Source organism: Scyliorhinus canicula, chromosome 5 (genome assembly GCF_902713615.1).
Source record: "Scyliorhinus canicula chromosome 5, sScyCan1.1, whole genome shotgun sequence".
Taxonomy (NCBI): Eukaryota; Metazoa; Chordata; class Chondrichthyes; order Carcharhiniformes; family Scyliorhinidae; genus Scyliorhinus; species Scyliorhinus canicula.
The window spans coordinates 169,324,681-169,349,305 of NC_052150.1; the positions used below are offsets into that span (position 1 = coordinate 169,324,681).

Below are 24,625 nucleotides of genomic sequence, written 5' to 3' on the forward strand. Positions count from 1 at the left end.
GGAGTACTGGGGGAAGGGGGGAAAGTGAGTGAGTGGAGGGGGTCGTCCACCCCCGGCTGTAACATCTCAGCCGCCCGGCCATGGCAGGACGGTGACGAGGACACGGCCGCTGGTTGCCCTGTGGCTGATGGGCACAGGGCACAGGCCACTGACGCACCGGTGAGGAGGACGTTGTTAACTGCCCGTTGGACGCAGAAAGTGACCAGGGGTTAGGCTGCCCGCGTGTCAGCAGCGCGACCAGGCCACCGGGACACACAGGTATCCTGTGGCAGGCGGCTGCCGAGATGTTGACTAACCTCCGTCTAACACGTCATTTCTCTGCCCCCCACCACCCTTCTGTAGGTGACCATAATGTATTCGAACCGAACGGCTATGTTCAGCGCAGTGGTTGGGGCCGCTGCACTGCAGTTGGACATCCAGCAGCGTCCACAGCGACATCCCACAGTGGATGCAGGGGCAGCTGCAGCAGCAGAGGGAATGGCGGAGTGGCTTGTCGTCGCCATACAGGCCGCAGGCGCATATGGCCGGTATGTCCAGGGGATGCCATGGGGAACATTGACCCCCAACGGTGATGAAGGCACAGGATGCGGGCATTGATGTCGAGCAGCATGGGGGGGAAGGAGGCACTGATGGTGGAGCCAGGGCGCCAGAGGCAACAATTGAGGCCTAGGGTGTACCGTGCCCGGTTTTCTTTCGAGACACTGCCGGACATCACCTGCAGGAGGAGACTCCAGTTCAGCAGAGAGACGGTCGCACATATCTGCCACCTCGTGGCGCACCTCGCCTCACGTGGAACGGGAGGAGGACGCACGATACCGGTTGCCGTCAAGGGGACGGTGGCACTTAACATCTATGCTACCGGTTCCTTCTAGTCTCCGAGCGGGGATCTATCCGGGATATCGCAGGCATTGGTCCACAGGTGCATCCGGGATGTGACCGACGCCCTGTTTGCCATCGCCGACCGCTACATATCCTTTCCCGAGGACCGAGCAAATCAAGAAGCACAAGCCCGTGGATTTGCCAATGTGGCCGGGATACCGATGGTCCAGGGAGTGATTGATGGTGTTCACGTCCCCATGCGCCCGCCTGCAGGCAACAGGGAAGTGTTCACCAACAGGAGGGGGACAGACTCCATGAACATCCAGGTGGTATGCGACCCCCACATGAAGATCATGCACGTGTGCGCAAGGTTCCCTGGGAGTGTGCATGATGCGTACATCCTTGCGCAGTCATTCATCCCTGCTATGTTTGAGGGACGGCGCCCCCGGCTGAGGGGCTGGTTGCTGGGCGACAGGGGTTATCCCCTGAGGTCTTGGCTGATGACGCCCATACGGAGGCCTCAGACCAACCCGGAGAACCTTTACAATGAGGCCCATGCAGCAACCAGGGATGTGGTGGAGCGCTGCTTCGGTCTTCTGAAAATGAGATTCAGGTGCCTGGAACGTTCCGGAGGGGCCCTGCAGTACCAGCCTGAGAGGGTCGCTCGCATTGTTGTGGTCTGCTGTGCGCTGCACAACATCGCAATGCAGAGGGGAGATGCCCTGGTGGAGGAGTCGGAGGGAGAAGCCACTGGCAGTGGTGCTAACGAGGAGGAGGATGAGCCAGTGGAGGAGGAGGTGGAGGAGGTTGGTGGTACGTCAGGCGCAGCACACAGACACAACCCGGGTGCTGGTAATGTCCAGGAGGCTGCATGACAGCACTGGCGAGGACAGCGGGCACGCGACGCGTTGGTGGCTGCAAGATTCACGCGCCGCGTGCGACGATACCGCTGAACACTACCACTAATACCTGCATCGGCAGTCATGCAGACAGACAGCACACGACTCCCACCCCCCCCCCCCCCCCCCCGCACACATGCACACCCGCTCCGTGTACACTGCTGCACTTCGAGATCACCCTTACCACTGCGGCAAAACTGCGGTATGGCACGACATTGATGGCTGTGTCAGCGGGTGTGATCAGTGCCATGTTGAATGATGACAGCCCGATCTGCGATGAGCTGTGAGCTCAGAATTGTTAGACAATGTCTGACTCATGGCAATAGCTGAACCATCCATCTCGGTGGTCGCTGAGTTCGTCAGGGACACTCCATCACGTGCCCGCGTGGGGTAGCTGTGCGAGGGGGTGGGGGGGGAAGGGACTGCACACCCAGCACCGAAGTTTCACCGCTCGTCAACCCCAGCGACACTCGGTCACCATCATGATCTCCGTGGCAATGGAAAAATCACACAGTCTTACAAGTTAGGTGCAACAGTGAGTTTAATGGTGAATATTATGTACAGATGCCCTAGCCCCTACAACTAAATTGTGCCCTTCACCCGTGCCAACTTACTATGTGTCCCTCTTCATTGCCTTACGGGCCCTACCACTACGTCTAAGTGAATCCCCAGATGGTACAGCAGGAGTTGAGGCGGACTGCTGCGAATCACGCCCCGCGACATGTCACCCCGTCGGCACTCGTTTCCTGGGCGACCCGGCCTTGATGGGCCAGGCTGCTTTGCAGGCGTTTCGGATGACGTGGTGCCACCCTGTTCTGCCCGCTGTCCATTTGCTGCACCAGGGATGGGACGGGGGAGGCTGTGTTCAGGGACGGCCCTCAGAACCTCCTCCTCCCTTGGGGAGCCCGGTGGCCCCCGGGCCTCACTGTGGGACGGAGGTGCAAGCGGGGAGGTGCCCCGTCGCCCCACCAACACCTGGCGCTGCCAGTCCTGGAGGCCTGCAACGGTATCCACCAGGGTCCCAGCGTTAGCAGAGACGGAGTCCAGGGAGTGAGACATCCTGTGACTGCGCGACGCCATCCAGCACATGCGTCAGGCGGTCTCCACGACTGACTACTGGGACTGTGCCATGGCCCTGGTGAGACTCGGCCAGGGCCCGATGTCACGTTGGCTCTGGCGCAATGCTGCCTGTGAGAGGGCAACCCTCTCCAGGGCCATGAATGACACATGCACGTGAAGCCCAACGCCTTGCAGAACCTGACCCATGGCCGATACCGTTTCACCCATTGCCTCGACCGCAGACGACACCCGTACGGTGTCGGCCTGGGTGGCTGCCATGTGCGGCACCACTCCCTGCTCCTGGATGCGGTCTGACTCCTCTAACTGCGTCTGCAGCTGCTGGAAGACATCATTGTGTCCCTGGGTTTCCAAATGCATCGGGTGTCCAGGTGGGTCGAGTAAATCCTGGAACCCGGGAAACGTCTGGGCACCAGCTGGATGCTGGGCCTGGGCTGCCCTCCCGACCGTCCAGCCCCTCGGATGCTCCGGCCTCCACCTGCTGTACCGGCTCAGCTGTGTGGTGCACACCAGACCGTGACCCAGGAGCCTCATCACTTAATTGGCCAACCGAGGTGAGTGTCTCTGGGATGGTGGATGGTGTGGGAGACAGCAGTGCCGCAAGCTCTAGGTCCTCGTCTGTCAAAAAATCAGGAGTGTCCTGGTTCCAGTCATATCCCAGCGCAGAGCGCACGCGGCCCATGTATGGTTCAGCGTCAGGTGAGTCCGTTGACTGCGTTGCTGTCCTCTGTGCGTCTGGGTCCACTGACCTTGTCCTGTCTCACGGCCCGACCTTCGGGCAACACACAGCCATGAAAGTTGTCACTGTCCGTCCTCTGTACGTCCTGCTCGAGAGTCCCGGATTTGGAGGATGGCACTCCTGGCTGACCTCCTGCCACCCTCTAGCGTGCGGCCCTGGGTGCGGTGGTTGTCGGGGATGGACGCCTGTGTGTGGCACCAGACGGCCCTGGTCGTTCGTCAGCTGGCCCTAGGGAACAGAATAATACGGGTGTTAGTTAGACACGTTCGGCCGGGCGTTAGGGTGTTTCATGCAGGGCTGTCTCACTTGGTTCTGCACCTCCAACCTCGCATTGTGCGACCTCCCGGGTGGCAGATCCCCCAGCAAGGTCCAGTGCCCTCTGCTCGAACACTGTCAGGGGGTACATAACGGGTGAACCCCCTCTGGTTCTGTTGCGCTCCTGGCTGTTGTGAGCAATTTTGTCCTGTTGGGGGGGGGGGGGGGGGCATAGATAGACCATCACAATTCGGCAGGTATCATCAGGGCGTTCAGATATTGGCGCAGGTTGGGGACAAAGTTGCAGCTAAACCATGGCATCTCTCCAGGGGGTCGCAGCGCCCATGTGGGTCTGTGACAACTTTGTTAACCACCCTCCACTCACTCTCGCCCCCCCCCCCCGCTCCCCCTCGTGCCCGTGGGGGGGGGGGGGTGATGAGGGACATGGGGGGGGCGGGTGGGGGGATGCTTGTGACCCGGGGGCACCCTCGTGGCACTCACCCTGGCAGCCCTGGCGAGGTCGTGGAGCTTCTTACGGCACTGCTCCCCAGACCGAGGGGTCTGCCCCACAGCACTGACTGCCGTGCCCACCTCACGCCAGGCCCGTCGCACATCGCTGGAAGGGTGGCGATGCCCTCGTCTTGGGCAGAGGATGCCCCTGCGCTGCTCCACCTCATCGAGGAGGGTCTCGAGGTCCTCCTCGGGGCGGCCCTCCGTGGCTCCGATATTTCCCCCCCTCCTTTGTTATCGTAGATTGTGCCTTTTACGATGCGGAGCGGTGTCATTTTGGCATTGCGCGCTTCCGACGGCACCCCCCCCGTGTTTCGCACGGCCCCGATGCTAGCCCATTCCCGGAGCCAGAATAGGTCGCGATCGGGACTTTCCCGATGCGGCTCGGCATCGAAGAATCGCGCCCCATATCCCCGAAACCCCATCTAAATCGGATTTTCCATGTAGAAAGCCAAGTATAATACACCTCTGGACACTCGGGGGCAGTTTTAGCATGGCCAATCCACCTAACCTGTACTTCTTTGAACTGTGGGAGGAAACCGGAGCACCAGGAGGAAACCCATGCAGATACGGGGAGGAAGTGCAGTGCAAACTCCACAGACGTTCACCCCCGGGACGAACTGAACCCAGGTCCCTGGCGCTGTGAGGCAGCCGTGCTAACCACTGTGCCACCGTGCCACCTAACCAACTGTGCCACTGTGGTGGACCTGCAGTAACAGGGTAATAGATGAGCTGCACACAGCTTTGGGAAGAGAGAACACAAGAGCAAGAAATAGAAGCAGCAGTAGTCCACCAGGCCCTTCAAGTCTGTCTCACTATACAGACAGAAGTAAAATAGTGAAGGTTACTGGATGAGAGCAGTCACTGCTGGATATCAGGCGACAAAAACAAAAATAGCATTGGAATCTAAGCTAGTCTCATTTACCCCCATTTGCATTCATGTCTGAAGCTCCCATCGGTTCCACATGGGGACCTTTGGCTGAAAGTCAGGAATAGGTATCAATGCAGGGGTCAGTCAATGCTGTCAGTTGCTGTTTGGTTTTAGTTTCACCTTTGCCCCCAGTTCTGAGTACCAGCAGGGCAGGAGCAAAGTGAAAATAATTCCCCTTGTTCTCGATTGCCTCAATAGGTTTAATGAGATGCAGATGTTGTAAGTCATGGTGGAGTTTATATTAACCTCACAGAATTTTTGTTTTCCTTCCAAAATCAGCCATTTGCAAATGGACACTTGGCACATTCGCACGAACTTCCAATGGAATCCAACTTAAATGTCCAATCAGAAGGAGGCAAATCTATTTCCACTACGCAACTGGTAAGACAAATCATAATCTTTATTGTCACAAGTACTAACACTGAAATGAAGTTACTGTGAAAAGCCCCTCGTCGCCACATTCCGGCACCTGTTTGGTTACACAGAGGGAGAATTCAGAATATCCAAATTACCGAACAGCACGTCTTTCAGGATTTGTGGGAGGAAACCGGAGCACCTGGAGGAAACTCATGCAGACATAGGGAGAACGTGCAGACTCCACACAGACAGTGACCCAGCGGGGAATCGAACCTGGGACCCTGGTGCTATGAAGCAACAGTGCTACCCACTGTGCTACCGTGCTGCATTATCATGGGGTTAAAAAGAGACGTGACATAAATCTTCACAACTTAAAACTGCAGTGTCAACTTCCATTACATAAAATCATGGGTGGATTCTCCGGCCGCATCTGCCCGGCGACAGGAAAGTCCTGCCCAGGTCAATGGATTTCTCCATTGTTGGTGTCTCGCCCGTGGCGTTCTTGTGGCGGGTGGGATGGAAGAATCCAGCCCACAGTGCTTATAGCACAGCATCCGGTCAGTCGGCTCAACGAGGCCACGCCAGCATTTTTGCTCCACACAAGACTTTCTCTAACTCCGCTCCATGTACCCCAATCAGCATACTTTGTTAGCCTTTTCATTCTGAAATGGAGAATTAAAAAAAATTGAGTTTAACAGGATTTGGGCGTCACTTTTATTGCCTATCCCTAATTACCCTTGAGAAGGTGGTGATGAGCTGCCTCCTTGAACTGCTGCAGCCCCCGAGGTGTAGGTACACCCAGTGTGCTGTTCGGGAGGGAATTTCAGGGTTTTGCAAGCTGGCAAGAAAGAAATCACAGAAATACAGACATAGTTTTTAATCTAGTTTGCTATCTTCCCCCTAATTCCACCCTCAGTTTTCTCTAACAGAGTCCCAGGTGATACAATGCCAAATGCTTTTTATGAAGTCCATGTACACTGAGTCCATTGCAATTCCCCCATCTACTATGTTTATTATCTTCAAAGAATTCTGAGGTTTGTCAAGCAGAATTGTCTTGTTTGAAATCTATTCTCCTCCCTTTTCACATTTTGTCCCAAATTTACACCCAACAATAAACAATAATCAGTAACGAATGTAATGTCAATCCTCATATCAATAACAACGATCCCATCCTCCCACCAAATCCCAGACATTGGCCCACATGTTAACATAAACAAATGACAAAAAGGAATCAGGAATCACCCATAGTCACTATTAACACTTACAGTCCCCCTCCACCCAACCCTCCCAGCCCCCAACCCCCTTAATGTTCAATGTGATCCAATTCTCAAAAGTGCATAATGAATAACGCCCATGAATTGTAGAACCCTCCAGCCTTCCCCTCAGTTCAAATTTGACCTTTCCAAGCATTAAGATTTCCAGCAGGTCCCCCTGCCACGCCAGGGCACAGGGTGGAGAGGTCGATCTCCACCCCTAACAGGATCTGCCTTTGGGCGATCAATGAGGCAAAGGCTACATCCTGCCTCCGTGCCCGTTTTCAACCCCCAGCTGGTCCGACACCCCGAATATGGCCTCCCGGGGGCTCGGGTCCAGTTTCACGTGAACCACTTTAGAGATTACCCTAAAACTCCTTCCAGTAATCCTCCACCTTTGGACAGGACCAAAACATATGAACGTGGTTTATGGGGCCTCCCCCGCAACGTTCACACACACCTTCTACTCCCTCATAGAGCCAGCTCATCCTCGCCCTTGTAAGGTGGCTCTATACACCACCTTCAGCTGTATCAGCCCCAACCTCGCACATGAGGTGGAGGCGTTCATCCTCTGGAGCACCTCACACCAGAACCCCTCCTTCATACCCTCTCCCAAATCTTCCTCCCACTTTGCCTTGATCCCTTCTAGCGGAGCCTTCTCCTCCTCCAAAATAGCCCCATAACCTGCCGATACTACCCGCTTCTCCAGTCCCCCTGTCGTCAGCACTTCCTCCAGCAATGTGGAAGCCGGCTCTACTGGGAAGCCCTGTATCTCCTTTCAGGCAAAGTCTCGAACCTGCATGTATCTAAATATTTCCCCCTGCTCCATCTCATACTTCGATCCCAGCTCCTTCAATCTCGCAAACGACCCCCAAGAGATAAATTCCTTTCTCCTCCCATCTCTGAAAATTTCCATCCCACCTCCCTGGCTCAAATCTATGGTTCCCCCGAATCGGCATTTCCCTTGACCCAGCCCCCAACCCGAATTGCTGTCGAAACTGCCTCCAAATTCTCAACGAAGCTATGACTACCGGACTCCCTGAGTATCTCCCCGGAGCGATCGGGAGCGGTGCTGTCGCTAGCGCCTTCAATCCCGACCCCCGACCCAAACTCTCCTCCATTCCAACCCATTGGGAGTCAACCTCTCTGACCCAGCTCCGTACCTTCTCCACATTGCCGCCCAGTAATAATACATCAGGTTCGGAAGACCCAAACCCCCTGCCTGCCTTTTCCTCTGTAGTTGCACATTTTTAATTCTGGCCACCTTCCCTCCCCATATGAACGCGGTAATCACTCTTCAATCTCTCTAAAAAATGCCTTTGGCAGGAAATCGGCAGGCATTGTAAAATAACAGGAATCGCGGCAGCATATTTTTAAACGCCCGTACCTGACCTGCCAATTACAGAGGGAGACCATCCCACCGTGCCAATCAACTTTCACCTCCCCACCAAACTAGTAATGTGTACCTACGGAGCCTCCCCCAATTCTTGGGCAACCTGCATCCCATATATCTAAAGTGTCCCTTAGGGAATGGATCCCCCCCCCCCCCCCCCCCCCTACGAGACACCTTATCATCCATATGCTTATCCAATAAATTTTTAAATGCCCTCAATGTTGGCGTGTTCACTACTGTTGCAGGTAGGGCATTCCACGGCCTCACCACACTTTGCGTAAAAAACCCACCTCTGACCTCTGTCCTATATCTATTACCCTCAATTTAAGGCTATGTCCCCTCGTGCTAGCCACCTCCATCCGCGGGAGAAGGCTCTCGCTGCTCCACCCTATCTAACCCTCTGATTCATTGTGTATGCTCTATAAGTCACCTCTTAACCTTCTTCTCTCTAACGAAACAACATCAAGTCCATCAGCCTTTTCCTCATAAGATTTTCCCTCCATACCAGGCAACCATCCTGGTAAATCTCCTCTGCATCCGTTTCCAAAGCTTCCACGTCCTTCCTATAATGAGGCGACCAGAACTGTACGCAATACTCCAACTGCGGCCGTACTAGAGTTTGTACAACTGCAACATGACCTCATGGCTCCGGAACTCAATCCCTCTACCAATAAAGGCCAACACACCATAGGCCTTCTTCAAACCCTATCAACCTGGGTGGCAACTTTCAGGGATCTATGTACATGGACACCGAGATCCCTCTGCCTCATCCACAATACCAAGAATTTTACCATTAGCCAAATATTCGCATTTCTGTATTCTTTCCAAAGTGAATCACCTCACAATTCTCTACATTAAACTCCATTTGCCACCTCTCAGCCCAGCTCTGCAGCTTATCTATGTCCCTCTGTAACCTGCAACATCCTTCAGCACTGTCTACAACTCCACCGACTTTAGTGTAGTCTGCAAATTTACTCACCCATCCTTCTGCGCCCCTCCTCTAGGTCATTTATAAAATGACAAACAGCAACGGCCCCAGAAACAGATCCTTGTGGTACGCCACTCGTAACTGAAACTCCATTCTGAACATTTCCCATCAACTACCACTCTCTGTCTTCTTTCAACTAGCAATTTCTGATCCCACATCTCTAACTCACCCTCAATTCCCAGCCTCCGTCTTTTCTGCAATAGCTGACCGTGGGAACCTTATCAAACGCTTTACTGAAATCCATATACACCACATCAACTGCTCTACCCTCGTCTACCTGTTCAGTCACCTTCTCAAAGAACTCGATAAGGTTTGTGAGGCATGACCTACCCTTCACAAAACCATGCTGAGTGTCCCTAATCATATTATTCCTATCTAGATGATTATAAATCGTATCTTTTATAATCCTCTCCAAGACTTTACCCACCACAGACGTTAGGCTCACCGGCCTATAGTTACCGGGGTATCTCTACTCCCCTTCTTGAACAAAGGGACCACATTTGCTATCCTCCAGTCCTCTGGCACTATTCCTGTAGCAATGATGACCTAAAAATCAAAGCCAAAGGTCAGCAATCTTCCCTGGCTTCCCAGAGAATCCTAGGATAAATCCCATCCGGGCCCGGGGACTTATCTATTTTCACCTTGTCTCAGAATTGCCAACACTTCTTCCCTACGCACCTCAATGCCATCTATTCTATTAGCCTGGGTCTCAGCATTCTCCTCCACAATATTATCTTTTTCTTGAGTGAATACTGACAGAAAAGTATTAATTTAGTATCTCGCTTATCTCCTCAGCCTCCACACACAACTTCCCACCACTGTCCTTGACTGGCCCTACTCTTACCCTAGTCATTCTTTTATTCCTGACATACCTATAGAAAGCTTTTGGGTTTTCCTTGATCCTACCTGCCAAAGACTTCTCATGTCCCCTCCTTGCTCGTCTCAGCTCTCTCTTTAGATCCTTCCTCGCTTCCTTGTAAACTATCAAGCGCCCCCAACTGAAACTTCACACCTCATCTTCACATAGGCCTCCTTCTTCCTCTGAACAAGAGATTCCACTTCTTGGTAAACCACGGTTCCCTCGCTCGACCCCTTACTCCCTGCCTGACTGGTACGTACTTATCAAGAACATGCAATAGCTGTTCCTTGAACAAGCTCCACATATCCAGTGTGCCCAACCCTTGCAGCTACTTCTCCAACCAACACATCCTAAGTCATGTCTAATGGCATCATAATTGCCCTTCCCCCAGCTATAACTCTTGCCCTGCGGGGTATAATTATCCCTTTCCATCACTAACGTAAAGGTCACCGAATTGTGGTCACTGTTTCCAAAGTGCTCACCCTACCTCCAGATCTAACACCTGGCCTGGTTCATTACCCAAAACCAAATCCAATGTGGCCTCGCCTCTTGTTGGCCTGTCAACATATTGTGTCAGGAAACCTCCTGACACATTGTACAAAGAAGACCCATCTAATGTACTGGAACTATATCTTTTCCAGTCAATATTTGGGAAAGTTAAGTCTCCCATAACAACTACCCCTGTTACTTTCGCTCTTTTTCCAGAATCATCTTCGCCATCCTTTCCTCTACATCCTAGAACCTATTAGGTGGTCTATAGAAAACTCCAACCGGTGACCTCTCCTTTCCTGTTTCTAACCTCAGCCCATCCTACCTCAGAAGAAGAGTCCCATCTAGCATCCTTTCCGCCACCGTAATACTGTCCTTGACTAGCAGCGCCACACCCTCCCCCTCTTTTGCCCCCTTCTGAGCTTACTAAAACACCCTAAACCCCGGAACCTGCAACAAACCATTCCCTGTCCTTGGCTCTATCCATGTCTCTGAAATGGCCACAACATCGAAGTCCCCAGGTACCAAACCCATGCTGCCAGTTCCCCTACCTTATTTCGTATACTCCTGGCATGAAGTAGACACACTTCAAACCACCTACCTGAACACTGGCACCCTCCTGCGAAGTCAATCTGTGCTCCTGACCTCTATACTCTCAATCTCCCGTACCCCACAAACTCCAATCAGGTTCCCATGCCCCTGCTGAATTAGTTTAAACCCCCCCAAAAGAGCACTAACAAATCTCCCCCCCCAGGATATTGGTGCCCCTCAGGTTCAGATGTTTAGACCATCCTGTCTATAGAGGTCCCACCTTCCCCAGAAGAGCCCCAGTTATCCAAGAACTCGAATCCCTCCCGCCTGCACCATCCCTGTAGCCACGTGTTTAATTGATCTCTTCCCTATCCTCATCTCACTATCCCCGGGCACGCGGCAACAACCCAGAGATAACACACTCTGTTTGTTCTCGCTCTGAGCTTCCATCCTAGCTCCCCTAAAGGCCTGCCTGACATCCTTGTCCCCTTTCCTACCTATGTCGTTAGTGCCAATGTGGACTACGACTTGGGGCTGCTCCCTCCCCTTAAGGACCCGGAAAACACGATCCGAGACATCACGTACCCTTGCCTGGGAGGCAACATACCAAACGTGAGTCTCTCTCGCTCCCACAAAATCTCCTATCCGTGCCCCTGACTATTGAGTCCCCAATTACTAATGTTCTACTCCTTTCCCCCCTTCCCCTCTGAGCAACAGGGACAGACCCCGTGCCAGAGGCCCGTACCCCATGGCTTACCCCTGGTAAGTCGTCCCCCCACAAGTATCCAAAACGGTATACTTGTTACTCAGGGGAACGACCGCAGGCCTGCACTATCTTTTCCCTCCCCTTACAGTACCCATATTCTCTGACACCCCGAACATTTAGCCCCCTGGCTCTCAATGCGAGTTCATCAAAGCCAGGCAACGGTTTTTGAAGCGGGAGTGGGTCATTCCCAGATGAAATAGCAGGGACACTGACGGCGTCCCTCACCTCAGCATGACGCTGGAGCGGATCATGCCAGCTCCATTGCCGATCCCGGCACGAACTGTGCACCACCGGATTCGCGCTGGCGCAGTTGTGCCGGCGTCCAACGAGGACATGCGCAGTGGCCTCCTTCAACGCGGTCAGACCCGATGCAACATGGCGCAGGACTACATGGCGCTGGCACGCAGGAAGGAGGCCCCCAGCCCCAAAGGCCGGCCCGCCGATGGGTGGGCCCCGATCGCGGGCCAGGCCACATTAGAGCCCCCCCCCCCCCCCACAGGCTGCCACCCGACCCTTTAACGCCGAGGTCCCGCCGGCTCAGAGCAAGTTGGAACGGCGCCGGCGGACTTGGCTCTTTTCTTACGGCCATCCAGGCCGGAGAATCGGCGGGCCGGCCTCGTAGAGCCGCCCGCGACCTGCACCACTGCAACCACGCCGGCACCAATGGCGCCGATTCTCCGCTCTGCGGTGAATCGAGTGCCGGCATGGGGCGGCATGACCCGTTCGCAGGGATTCTCCGGCCTGGCCCAGGGCTGGGAGAATCCTACCCAGGACGTCCCTGCCTAGTCCCATGGAGGAGAGGAAAATATTCTGAGCTGATGCAATTTGTGCGGACGCTGGCCGTCGGCTCCTTATATAATAGCTTTACCCAGTCCACAAATCTGGGTCCAATTCCAAATCGCTCTGGAACTGCCATCAGGTACCACCATTCTACCCGGTCAAACGCTTTCACGGCGTCCAATGCCACGGACACCTGTGTTTCCTTCCCCTCCGCCGGTACCATAACCACGTTCAATATTCTCCTAATGTTCGAAAAGAGCTGCCTCCCTCTCACGAACCCCGTCTGATCTTCAGGGTACCTATCACCTTCGGGAGGCACTCCTCCAGCCTACCTGCCAGTACATTCGCCAATATCTTTGCGTCCACATTTAAAAGTGATATGGGCCTAAATGACCCACACCCCGTTGGATCCTTATCAGGGAAATCGCACCAAAGTTTGTGGTAACACCCCATCCCTATCGCCTCCTCAAACATCCCTACCATCAGCGATAGCAGCTTATTTTTGAATTTTTTATAATATTCCACCGGAAACCCAGCTGGCCCTGCCACCTTCCCCGACTGCATCCTCCCAATCACATCTTTTATCTCCTGCTCCATTATCGCCCCCTCTAATGTAGCCCTGTCCCGCTCCCCTCACCTCAGGTACTCCAGTCCATCTAGAAATTCCTGCATCTCCCGGCCTCTCCCAGGTGGCTCTGACCTGTACAACCTCTCATAGAATTCCTTAAAGACTTTGGGCGGAATTCTCCGCTCCCGCGCGGAATCGGGAAGGCCATCGTGAACTCGGCTGAGTTTCACGACGGCCTCGGAGGACGCCCCTCGCACTCTATTCACCACCCCCCCACCACCCCCAGGGGGCGAGGAGCGGTGCTTCGTAAATCTCGGCCGCCGGGCCTTGACGCGATGGAGGTGCCTAAGTGACGTCAGCCGCGCATGCGCAAGTTTGCCGGCTCCAACCCGCGCATGCGCGGCTGATGTCACGACGGCTGACGGCTCCAACCCGCGCATGCGCGGTTGCCGTCTTCCCTTCCGCTGCCCCGCAAGACGTGGCGGCTTGATCTTGCGGGGCGGCAGAGGGGAGAGAGTGCATCGCTTGGAGACACCGGCCCGACGATCGGTGGGCACCGATTGCGGGCCAGTCCCCTCCCGAGCACGGCCGGGGTGCTCATTCCCCTCTCCGCCCCCCCACAAGCCACAAACGAGCATTTGGCGCCCATGTTCACGACGGCAGCGACCAGGTGTGGTTGCCGCCGTCGTTAACCGGTCGGGAACGTCAGGCCGCTCGGCCCACCCAGGCTCGCCGTGAACAACGGCGAGCGGCGAGCGGCGATTCATCCGAGCGGGGGGGGTGGGAGAATCGCGGGGGGGGTGCCAGGTGTTGTGATTCGCCCGGCCCTCCCGCGATTCTCCCACCCGGCGTGGGGAGCGGAGAATCACGCCCTTTGATCATCTGATCTGGAGCTACCACCAATTTCCCTGCCCTGTCCCGTACCTGGACAATTATGCTGGCTATTTCTAACTATTATTCCTTTATCAAAATATGATCATTAACTAAATGCTCCAAAAAATCTTCCCTACCACAGATATAAAAATAACTGACCTGTAACTACCTGGATTAGTTTAGTTTCCCTTTTTAAAAAAGTGTGAAATTGTTTACTCTCCAGGCCTTTGTCACCTATTCAATTCTATAATTTTCTAATTCAGTAATTCACATTCTACCCAGAAATATAGTGCGCAATTCTCCGCACTCACGACGGTGCGGTGAATAGCGGGGGTCGTAAATTTTTACGGCCACGCTAGTCCGACGCCCTCCCGCTATTCTCCCCCCCCCCCCCCCCCCCCACACCCAACTCCCGACACGAATCGCTGCCGCCGTTTTTTTACGGCGAGCAGCGATTCTCAGCTGGCCGATGGGCCGGATTCCAAGCCCTTTACGGCCGTTTTTACGAATGGCAAACACACCTGGTCTGGCCGTTCGTAAAAACGGCCGTAAAGTCCCGATCTTGGCAACCATGGCACCGATTGGCACGGCAGTACCACGGCCGTGCCAAGGGTGCCATGGGCCCGCGATTGGTGGGCACCGATCGCGGGCAGCGGGTCCGATTCCCGCGCACTCTTTGTCCTTCCGCCGCCTCGCTGTATCACTTTGCGGGGCGGCTGAGGGGCATCCCGGCCCGCGCATGCGCAGGTTTCGCGCAAATGCGCGATGACGTCATCCACGCATGCGCAGGTTGGAGTCTTCCAATCCGCGCATGCGCGGCTGACGTCATGTGACGCGTCAGCCGCTGCAAACTCTGGCAAGCGGGCTTAATGAAATTCGTTAAGCCCGCGATGCCGGAGTTCACGGCCGCGGCATGCTAGCCCCGACCGGGGACCAGAATCGGTTCCCGGTCGGGGAGGGGGAGGCTGGCGTCAAACCCGCCCGGTTTTGACGCCAGCCTTACGATTTCTCCCTGTCTGGGAGAATCGCGCCCATAATTTATAGAGTCTCTGTAATATCTTCCCCTGTCTCCTTCTGATCCTAGGATGGACCTGGTGTATTGACTTTCTTCAGGCGAATTGACACCTAAAACGTTCCGTTTACCCATCATTCACCTTGCTCTCACCCACTTGAGGGATCACCTTCTCGCATAGTTTCTTATCTAAAGTATCAAACTGATGAAGATCTGATTTATGTTTTTGATGGTTATTACGTCTGTCCTACAACGGGCCAAACTTTCATATGATGCTGTAACCATACTCCTAAAAATGCTTTGTGCACATTTATCAACTTCGTTTTGACCTTGTACATCACACCCTATTTATAAAACTCCCTTGTCCGTTGTCCCTTTTAAGAACTTTCCGGCAGCTCTGCGTTTGCTCTGACCAAATTATTTACCTGTTTCTTCACATTCTGTCGCACCTTTCAGTGTACATCCCCATTGGCTGATTTTCCTCCAAAAGTGTATTTGTTACACTTAGATAGAGTCCGGGCTTCTCCATTCGGGAGTCTAAGTGCTCCCGCTATCAGAGGACCAGGACAAGTTTGCACTGCTGCTTGGAAGCAGTGCTCAGACGCAAGACTCAATCTTAAATCATGCAAATTTTTCCTTCTGCTAAATTCTTGCAAAGCCAGTTGTTAGAGAAGTGGGCTTGTATTCCAGGGTACAGAAACTTGTGGATAATTCCAAAAATAGTTCTAGCTTTATCGGAATGCGTCCCAGCTCTTAAAATACTCTGGAAAAAACTTGTTATTTGCATGCATCACTCTTTGCTAATGATACAATTGCTAAAAGAAAGGGTTTTTTTCTGTAAAAAGCCACATGGTTCAATTAAAATGCTATTATTGTTTTATGTTTGCAATTAGGTTTGAGCTATTTGTGATGACTCAAAATCATTTCCAAACATTCCTAAAAATGCTTTCTTAATATGAAAGTTAGATCCCGGAAGAATTAGGTTTGCTCTAATGGCTGAACTCTTTTCACATTTACTGACAGATATTAAAGTGATCTCCGCAGTGCAGATAGAGGCCATTCGGCCCATCGAGTCTGCACAGACCCTCCGAAAGAGCACTCGGTTCACGCCCTATCCCCATAACTCCATCTAACCTTTTGGACGCCAAAGGGGAAATTTAGTATGACCAATCCACCCAACCTTCAAATCTTTGGACCTAATGGGCAATTTGGCATGGCCAATCCACCTAACCTGCATATCTTTGGACTGTGGCAGGAAATCGGAGCACCCGGAGGAAACCCACACAGACATGAGGAGAGCATGAAAATTCCACACAGTCATTCACCTAAGGTTGGGATTGAAGTGGGTCCCTGCCGCTTTGAGGCAAGAGTGATAACCACTGTGCCACTTGATTACATTGGATTGGATTTGTTTATTGTCACGTGTACCGAGGTACAGTGAAAAGTATTTTTCTGCGAGCAGCTCAACAGATCATTAAATACATGAGAAGAAAAGGAAATAAAAGAAAATACATAATAGGGCAACACAAGGTACACAATGTAACTACACAAGCACCGGCATCGGGTGAAGCATACAGGGTGTAGTGTTAATGATCTCAGTCCATAAGAGGGTCATTTAAGAGTCTGGTAACAGCAGGGAAGAAGCTGTTTTTGAATCTGTTCTTGCGTGTTCTCAGACTTCTGCATCTCCTGCCCGATGGAAGAAGTTGGAAGAGTGAGTAAGAGTGACATAATCTCATGAAAACGAATGTCACAATATCTATTGTGCTAACAACACTGAGTGAATGTTTATCCATAAAGGAATATAGTAATGACTTGGATAACCTCTGGTACCTTGTGTAAACTCATTTCCTTTTTATAAATAGGGAAATCCAGAAGATTCAGAAAATGTTGACATTCCAACAAACAATGCAATAAACACAATTGCTGAAAATGACAAGAGTAAGTATTACATTGTGAATGATAGCAGATAATACAAGGATTTCCAGTGTTTCACCTTGCTGACCATTTCACTGAATATGAAACTCGGGGATGTGTCTAGTTGCCATGAGATTCTCAGGACGCTATCAAATAATGGGCACATTTTCACGATTTTGTCACCTAAATGCTTGACAAAACGTCCCCATTAGCTCATCCTATTAAAGTACTATGAATGAAATGAAAATGAAATGAAAATCGCTTAATGTCACAAGTAGGCTTCAATGAAGTTACTGTAAAAAGCCCCTAGTCGCCACATTCCGGCGCCTGTTCGGGGAGGCCGGTATGGGAATTCAATGTTCCAAATCTTAGTTGAGTCTTTTATTTCATCTCTGCAACTTCCCAAACGTATTAACTACCGAAACCAACTGCAGGTTAAAACAAACCGACCAATTACTTTCTAAAAAATCTTTTTCTTTGTTTTTTTAGAAATTTAGAATACCCCCTTATTTTTTTTTCCAATTAAGCGGCAATCTAGCATGGCCAATCCACCTAACCTGCATATCTTTGGGCTGTGGGAGTGAAACTATGTAAACACGGGGAGAATGTGCAAACTCCACACAGTGACCCAGGGCTGGGATTCGAACCTGGGTCCTCAGCGCTGTAGGCAGCAGTGCTAACCACTGTGCCACCATGCTACCCCAATTGTTTCATTACTGACTAATCAAAAGCAATTGCCCAATCAACCTGCCAGTCAGAAAACATTGCATCATAATTGCTTGTGACTGTATAGATGTGTTCTCATTACCTATCAGTGTAAATAAAAATGTATCCATTTAATATCTATGCAAGTTCTTTCTTCTTCTCCAAGTAAGTTTGGTCATAGGTTCAATGGGAGGAATTCTCCGTTCCAGCGGCTAAGTTCCGGCGCCAATGGAGAATCCGGGGGTGACTCACAGCGGTAAAATCCCCACGAACCCCTCATAGATTCCAGTCTGGCGAGGGGCGAACACCTGTGATGTGTGAACCAACCTTGATCGCATGGAAAACGGCCGGAGAATCTGTCGGTCACGGTCGCACATGCGCAGGGCTGACGGTCTGCACCACTCGCTCCGGAAAAAATGGCAGCGGCCGTGCTGGAACCCTAACCCCCAACCCACAGCCCACACCCTGTCCACCCCCACTATTCCCCCAGCCCTTGCAGAGGTTTCCCGGCCAGCGACGTGGCTCCTGGACGAGTGTGGCCGCGCTGGACACAGTCCACAGCCAACACGTCGGGTTCCCGACTGCTGGGACCAAACGTGGCCAGCGCCGTCAGGAACTCAGCCCATCAGGGGCAGAGCTTCGTGGGTGGACCGAAGATGTTCAATCATGGCTGTATTTATGTCTACCTCAATGTGTACGGTCAAACAAACATTGGCCAGAATTCTCCATAGCCTGACGCCGAAATTAGAATCGGTGATAGGGCGGAGAATGGCTTCCGACACCGGATTTGGGACAGACGGCAGTTTGACGCGGGTTTGCGATGCTCCACCCCCTCCAAGTCGCCGTCATTGGCACGAATAGTGTACCAGAAATCGAGATCCTCACCACCGTTGAGGAACGGCCCTGGAGGTGAAGCAGGTGGCTGAGGACAGGGCGGACACCAATGCGGAGGCTGGCAGATGTGGTAGAGGTGAGGACCCACCGTGCCCCTCCTGGAGGACCTGTCATTTTGTGAGTTGTTATTGCCTTTCTGACTGACCCATCCCTCCCACTGACCAAATGTCCATTCTCCCACTGGTCCTCCAGCCGATGACGCCGGCCAATCCCGGGTGGCTCCCTCTCCTGCCTCCCAGGAGAACACTTCGGAGGAGAGCTCCGAGGATGCCACAATCGATGCCTCACAGACGTCATTCCCACCCTCCACCAGCGCAGATACACGCACCTTGGTGGGAAATGTTAGTGATCAGGCTTCGGGGGCACAATCTGGTGAGTACCACACAGATGCTGATGTACATCAGGTGGAGGCAGGAACCTCCAGGCGAGACAGCACTTGGACGTCTGCTGGATCCCAGGACCCAGCTGGTTCCCAGCCTGATGCTGAGCCTCTGGAATAAGGTTACTCGGAGCTGGTGGAGATGTTAGAGTGCAGCCGGGACATTCAGAGGAAGATATCAGTGACACTCCAGCAGGTCCATATTGCTTGCAGGAATCCCAGAGGTTATGGGCGCAAGAGATGTCTCCGGCAATGCTTGGCACTGAGGCCAACATTGCTAGGGTGGCGACCGCAGTGGAGAGCCTGGTGCATGACCTCGGCAGCATGTGGTGCAGTCGGTAACGACCATGGCTGAGGACCTTGGTAGAAAGTCCAATTTGCTGGGGATGTTACCCAGCATCAGGCTGACCTTGATGAGATTCTGCAGGATATGTCCCCTTCTCAGATAGGAGTGGCCGAGGCGCTGCAGAGCATGGTCCAGTCACTGATGGTGTCAACACCATGGTGCAGACATCGGGAGCCACCAGGGCTGGCAGAGCCAGATTCTTCAGGGGCAGCTGGGGCATGAACCAGCTGCACCTCCCTCCTGAGGTGAAACCCAGGGCTCTCTTGAGCACCAAGCGGGAGGAAAGTGCATTGGGTGCCAATCCAGACCTGTCTAATGGAGTGGGGATGGTGGCCCCAGCTCTCCTGAGTTCCACCCCTCTCATGAGGCTGCGTCCCACAGCAAGCACATGGGACAGGGCAGCACGGCTGTGCATGTGCTGTCAACAAGTGCACCAGGGCCCTCTGGCCCCAGAGACCCTCCACCAGAGGCATGGAAGGCCACGGGATGTGGTAAGCAGCTGGCTACCTCCACCGCAGATGTGCATCCTGAGGACACACATAGATGTGGTGTTGGAGCTAGGAAGGTCAAGCACAATGAGGATCACTGAGGGGCACCGAGGGAGGGAGGAGAGGGTCGGGGAGTGCATAGATAGGGTGTGGAAGGGGGGTGAGAGGGTTGGTGGGGAGAGTGGGGCAGCACCTTCGGGAGAGTAGGGAATTGTTGGACACCTGTGACACATTAAAAACTCTTCAGCACAACCAGCATTACGCCATTTTCACTTCAACAATGCGAGCCGACCTCCGAACCCTTGGGTCATGTCTCCAGGCATCTCCCCTGGCACACTGTGTGTAGGTGATGGGTGTGAGCGAGCACTCAGCAGACAGGCAGGGGGAAGACTATGACACAGATTGAGGAGCACCAGCACTTAGCTCTCTGTGGGTTATCATCACTCCCTGCCCTCGACCGTCACCCGCTGACAGTGCCGACACAGTCCCAGCACCCTGGAGTGATGTGTCACAGACCCTGGGAGGGTGGGTGATGGGGGTGGGGGTGACAAAGGTACCGATGATGGATCTACGTCCTATGTATAAATCTGAGCGAGTTACAGTGCAGACTTTGTTTGCATTGAGTGCTGAATTTGGGTGCATTTGAGTGCTAGAGTGAGAGTTTGGTGATTGAGGGATAGTAAGGGTTTATTTTTAATTGTTATCTAAAGTCTAGTCTTTCTTTTATTTAGTTAATTAACTTAAAAGTTACTGTTTGGTTGAGAAGAAGGTGAATTTTTGATCAGCTTTAACAAAGGTCCTACTTGTAACTACTTGCAGCTGGAGCTTGTTAATTAGTTAGTTGGATTAGGCCAGTTTTCAGAGGCAAGAGTCACAGTATAAATCTGAGCTAGTTACAGTGCAGACTTTGTTTGCACTGAGTGCTGAATTTGGGTGCATTTGAGTGCTATAGTCAGAGTTTGGTGATTGAGGGAGTGCTAAATTTGGGTGCATTTGAGTACTATAGTGAGAGTTTGGTGACTGAGAGAGTTAGGTGAGGAGGGAGCAAAGTGCTCCTTTCATTTCATTTCCTGAAAGAGCATGAAGGGAGCCAGGTGTTTACAGAGAGTACAGCTGACTGAGAGCAGAGTCGGAGGGCGGAGTTCCAGTTGGTCCACAGGGCAGCTATATTCTGTAAGGTAAGAGGGGATGGAGGCTAGGGTGGTTGCATGCTCCTCCTGCAGGATGTGGGTGGTGAGGGATACCACCGGTGTCCCCGCTGACTATACCTGTGGGAAGTGCACCCAACTCTAGCTCCTCAGAGACTGTGTTAGGGAACTGGAGCTGGAGCAGGATGAACTTTGGATCATCCAGGAGGCAGAGAGGGTAATAGAGAAGAGTTACAGGGAGGTAGCCACACCCAAGGTACAGGACAAGAGTAGCTGGGTTACAGTCAGGGGAAAGAAAACGAACAGGCAGACAGTGCAGGGATGCCTCGTGGCCGTTCCCCTTCAAATCAAGTATACTGTTTTGGAATTTGTATGGGGCGATGACCTACCGGGGGAAGGCCCGAGTGGCAAGGTCTCTGGCACTGAGTCTGGCTCGGGCTCAGAAGGGAAGGAGGGAGAATAGAAAAGCAAAATGATAAGAGACTCAATGGTTAGGGGAATAGATAGGAGATTCTGTGGTTGCGGGCGAGACTCCCGGAAGATATGTTGCCTTCCGGGTGCCAGGGCCAAGGATGTCTATGACCGTGTCTTCAGGAACCTTAAGTGGGAGGGGGAGCAGCCAGAAGTCGTGGTGCACAATTGTACCAACGACGTAGGTAGGAAAATGGGTGTGAATGTAATAAACGAGTTTAGGGAGTTAGGCTGGAAGTTAAAGGCCAGGACAGACAGAGTTGTCATCTCTGGTTTGTTGCCGGTGCCACGTGATAGCGAGGCTAGGAATAGGGAGAGAGTGCAGTTGAACACGTGGCTGCAGGAATGGTGTAGGAGGGAGGGCTTCAGGTATTTGGATAATTGGAGTGCATTCTGGGGAAGGTGGGACCTGTACAAGCAGGATGGGTTGCATCTGAACCACAGAGGGACACCAATATCCTGGGAGGGAGGTTTTCCAGTACTCTTCGGGAGGGTTTAAACTAATTTGGCAGGGGAGTGGGAACCGGATTTGTAGTCGAGCAACTAAGGTAGCCGATGTTCAGGACGTCAAAGCACGTAGTGATGCATTGGGGAAGGTAACACTGACAAAGGAGTGTACTTTCAGGCATGGAGATGGATTGGAGTGTGTCTACTTCAACGCAAGAAGCATCAGGAATAAGGTGGGTGAACTTAAGGCATGGATTGGTACTTGGGACAACGATGTGGTGGCCATCACGGAAACTTGGATAGAAAAGGGGCAGAAATGGTTGTTGGAGATTCCTGGTTATAGATGTTTCAATAAGATTAGGGAGGATGGTAAAAGAGGCGGGGGGGGGGGGGGGGGGGTTGCATTGTTAATTAGAGATAGTATAACAGCTGCAGAAAGGCAGTTCAAGGAGGATCTGCCTACTGAGGTAGTATGGTTTGAAGTCAGAAATAGGAAAGGAGCAGTCACCTTGTTGGGAGTTTTCTATAGGCCCCCAATAGCAGCAGAGATGCGGAAGAACAGATTGGGAAATAGATTTTGGAAAGGTGCAGAAGTCACAAGGTAGTAGTCATGGGTGACTTCAACTTCCCAAATATTGAGTGGAAACTCTTTAGATCAAATAGTTTAGATGGAGTGGTGTGTGTGCAGTGTGTGCAGGAAGCTTTTCTAACACAGGATGTAGATTGTCCGACCAGAGGGGAGGCCATATTGGATTTGGTACTTGGTAATGAACCAGGGAAAGTGATAGATTTGTTAGTGGGGGAGCATTTTGGACATAGTAACCACAATTCTGGGACTTTCACTTTAGTAATCATAGAATTTACAGTGCAGAAAGAGGCCATTTGGCCCATCGAGTCTGCACCGGCTCTTGGAAAGAGCACCCTACCCAAGGTCAACACCTCCACCCTATCCCATAACCCAGTAACCCCACCCAACACTAGGGGCAATTTTGGACGCTAAGGGCAATTTATCATGGCCAATCCACCTAACCTGCACATCTTTGGACTGTGGAAGGAAACCAGTGCACCCGGAGGAAACCCACGCACACACGGGGAGGGTGTGCAGACTCCGAGGATGGAGAGGGATAGGGGCGTGCAACAGGGCAAGTTTTACAATTGGGGGAAGGGTAAATACGATGCTGTCAGACGAGAACTGAAGTGCATAAGTTGGGAACATAGGCTGTCAGGGAAGGGCACAATTGAAATGTTGAACTTGTTCAAGGAACAGCTACTACGTGTCCTTGATATGTATGTCCCTGTCAGGCAGGGAAGAGAAGGTCGAGTGAAGGAACCATGGTTGACAAGAGAGGGTGAATGTCTTGTTAAGAGGAAGAAGGATACTTATGTGAGGCTGAGGAAACAAGGTTCAGACAGGGCGCTGGAGGGATACAAGATAGCCAGGAGGGAACTGAAGAAAGGGATTAGGAGATCTAAGAGAGGGCATGAAAAATCTTTGGTGGGTAGAATCAAGGAAAACCCCAAGGCCTTTTACACATATGTGAGAAATATGAGAATGATGAGAGCGAGGGTAGGTCCGATCAAGGACAGTAGCGTGAGATTGGGTATTGAGTCTGAAGAGATAGGAGAGGTCTTGAACGAGTACTTTTCTTCAGTATTTATGAACGAGAGGGGCCATATTGCTGGAGAGGACAGTATGAAACAGACTGACAAGCTCGAGGAGATACTTTTTAGGAAGGAAGATGTGTTGGGCATTTTGAAAAACTTTAGGATAGACAAGTCCCCCTGGGCCTGACAGGATCTATCCAAGGATTCTATGGGAAGCAAGAGATTAAATTGCAGAGCAGTTGGCAATGATCTTTTCGTCCTCACTGTCAACAGGGGTGGTACCTGGGGATTGGAGAGTGGCGAATGTCATGCCCCTGTTCAAAAAAGGGAATAGGGATACCCCTGGGAATTACAGGCCAGTTAGTCTTACTTCGGTGGCAGGCAAAGTAATGGAAAGGGTACTGAGGGAAACGATTTCTGAGCATCTGGAAAGACACTGCTTCATTAGGGATAGTCAGCACAGATTTTTGAGGGGTAGGTCTTGCCTCACAAGTCTTATTGAATTCTTTGAGGAGGTGACCAAGCACGTGGATGAAGGTAAAGCAGTGGATGTGGTGTACATGAAATTTAGTAAGGCATTTGATAAGGTTCCCCATGGTGGGCTTATGCAGAAAGTAAGGATGCATGAGATTGTGGGAAATTTGGCCAGTTGGATAACGAACAGACTAACCGATAGAAGTCAGAGAGTGGTGGTGGATGGCAAATATTTAGCCTGCAGCCCAGTTACCAGTGGCGTATCACAGGGGCCAGTTCTATGTCCTCTGCTGTTTGTGATTTTCATTAATGACTTGGATGAGGAAGTTGAAGGGTGGGTCAGTAAATTTGCAGATGATACAAAGATTGGTGGAGTTGTGGATAGTGAGGAGGGCTGTTGTCAGCTGCAAAGAGACATAGATGTCTTGCAGAGCTGGGTTGAGACGTGGCAGATGGAGTTTAACCTTGAAAGGTGTGAGGTTGTCCATTTGGAAGGACAAATATGAATGCGGAATATTGGGTTAATGGTAGGGTTCTTGACAATGTGGAGGAGTAGAGAGATCTTGGGGTCTATGTTCATAGCTCTTTGAAATTTGCCACTCAAGTGGATAGAGCTGTGAAGAAGGCCTATGGTGTGCTAGTGTTCATTAGC

At 52.1% G+C, this 24,625-nt stretch overlaps 1 protein-coding gene across 2 annotated transcripts in view; it reads left to right on the forward strand.

Annotated features, from left to right (window-relative positions):
- Positions 1-24,625, forward strand: part of LOC119966421 (zinc transporter ZIP12-like) — a 152,785-nt gene that overhangs the window by 66,767 nt on the left and 61,393 nt on the right. The window contains exons 1-2 of one of the 2 annotated variants that reach the window (XM_038798046.1): positions 5,503-5,611; positions 16,965-17,040. In XM_038798046.1, coding sequence (XP_038653974.1) covers positions 5,552-5,611; positions 16,965-17,040 — 136 coding nt within the window. In that variant the 5' untranslated portion in view covers positions 5,503-5,551. Of the gene's footprint in view, positions 1-5,502; positions 5,612-16,964; positions 17,041-24,625 lie in introns of those variants that run through there. The other variant, XM_038798047.1, reaches the window with a different exon arrangement.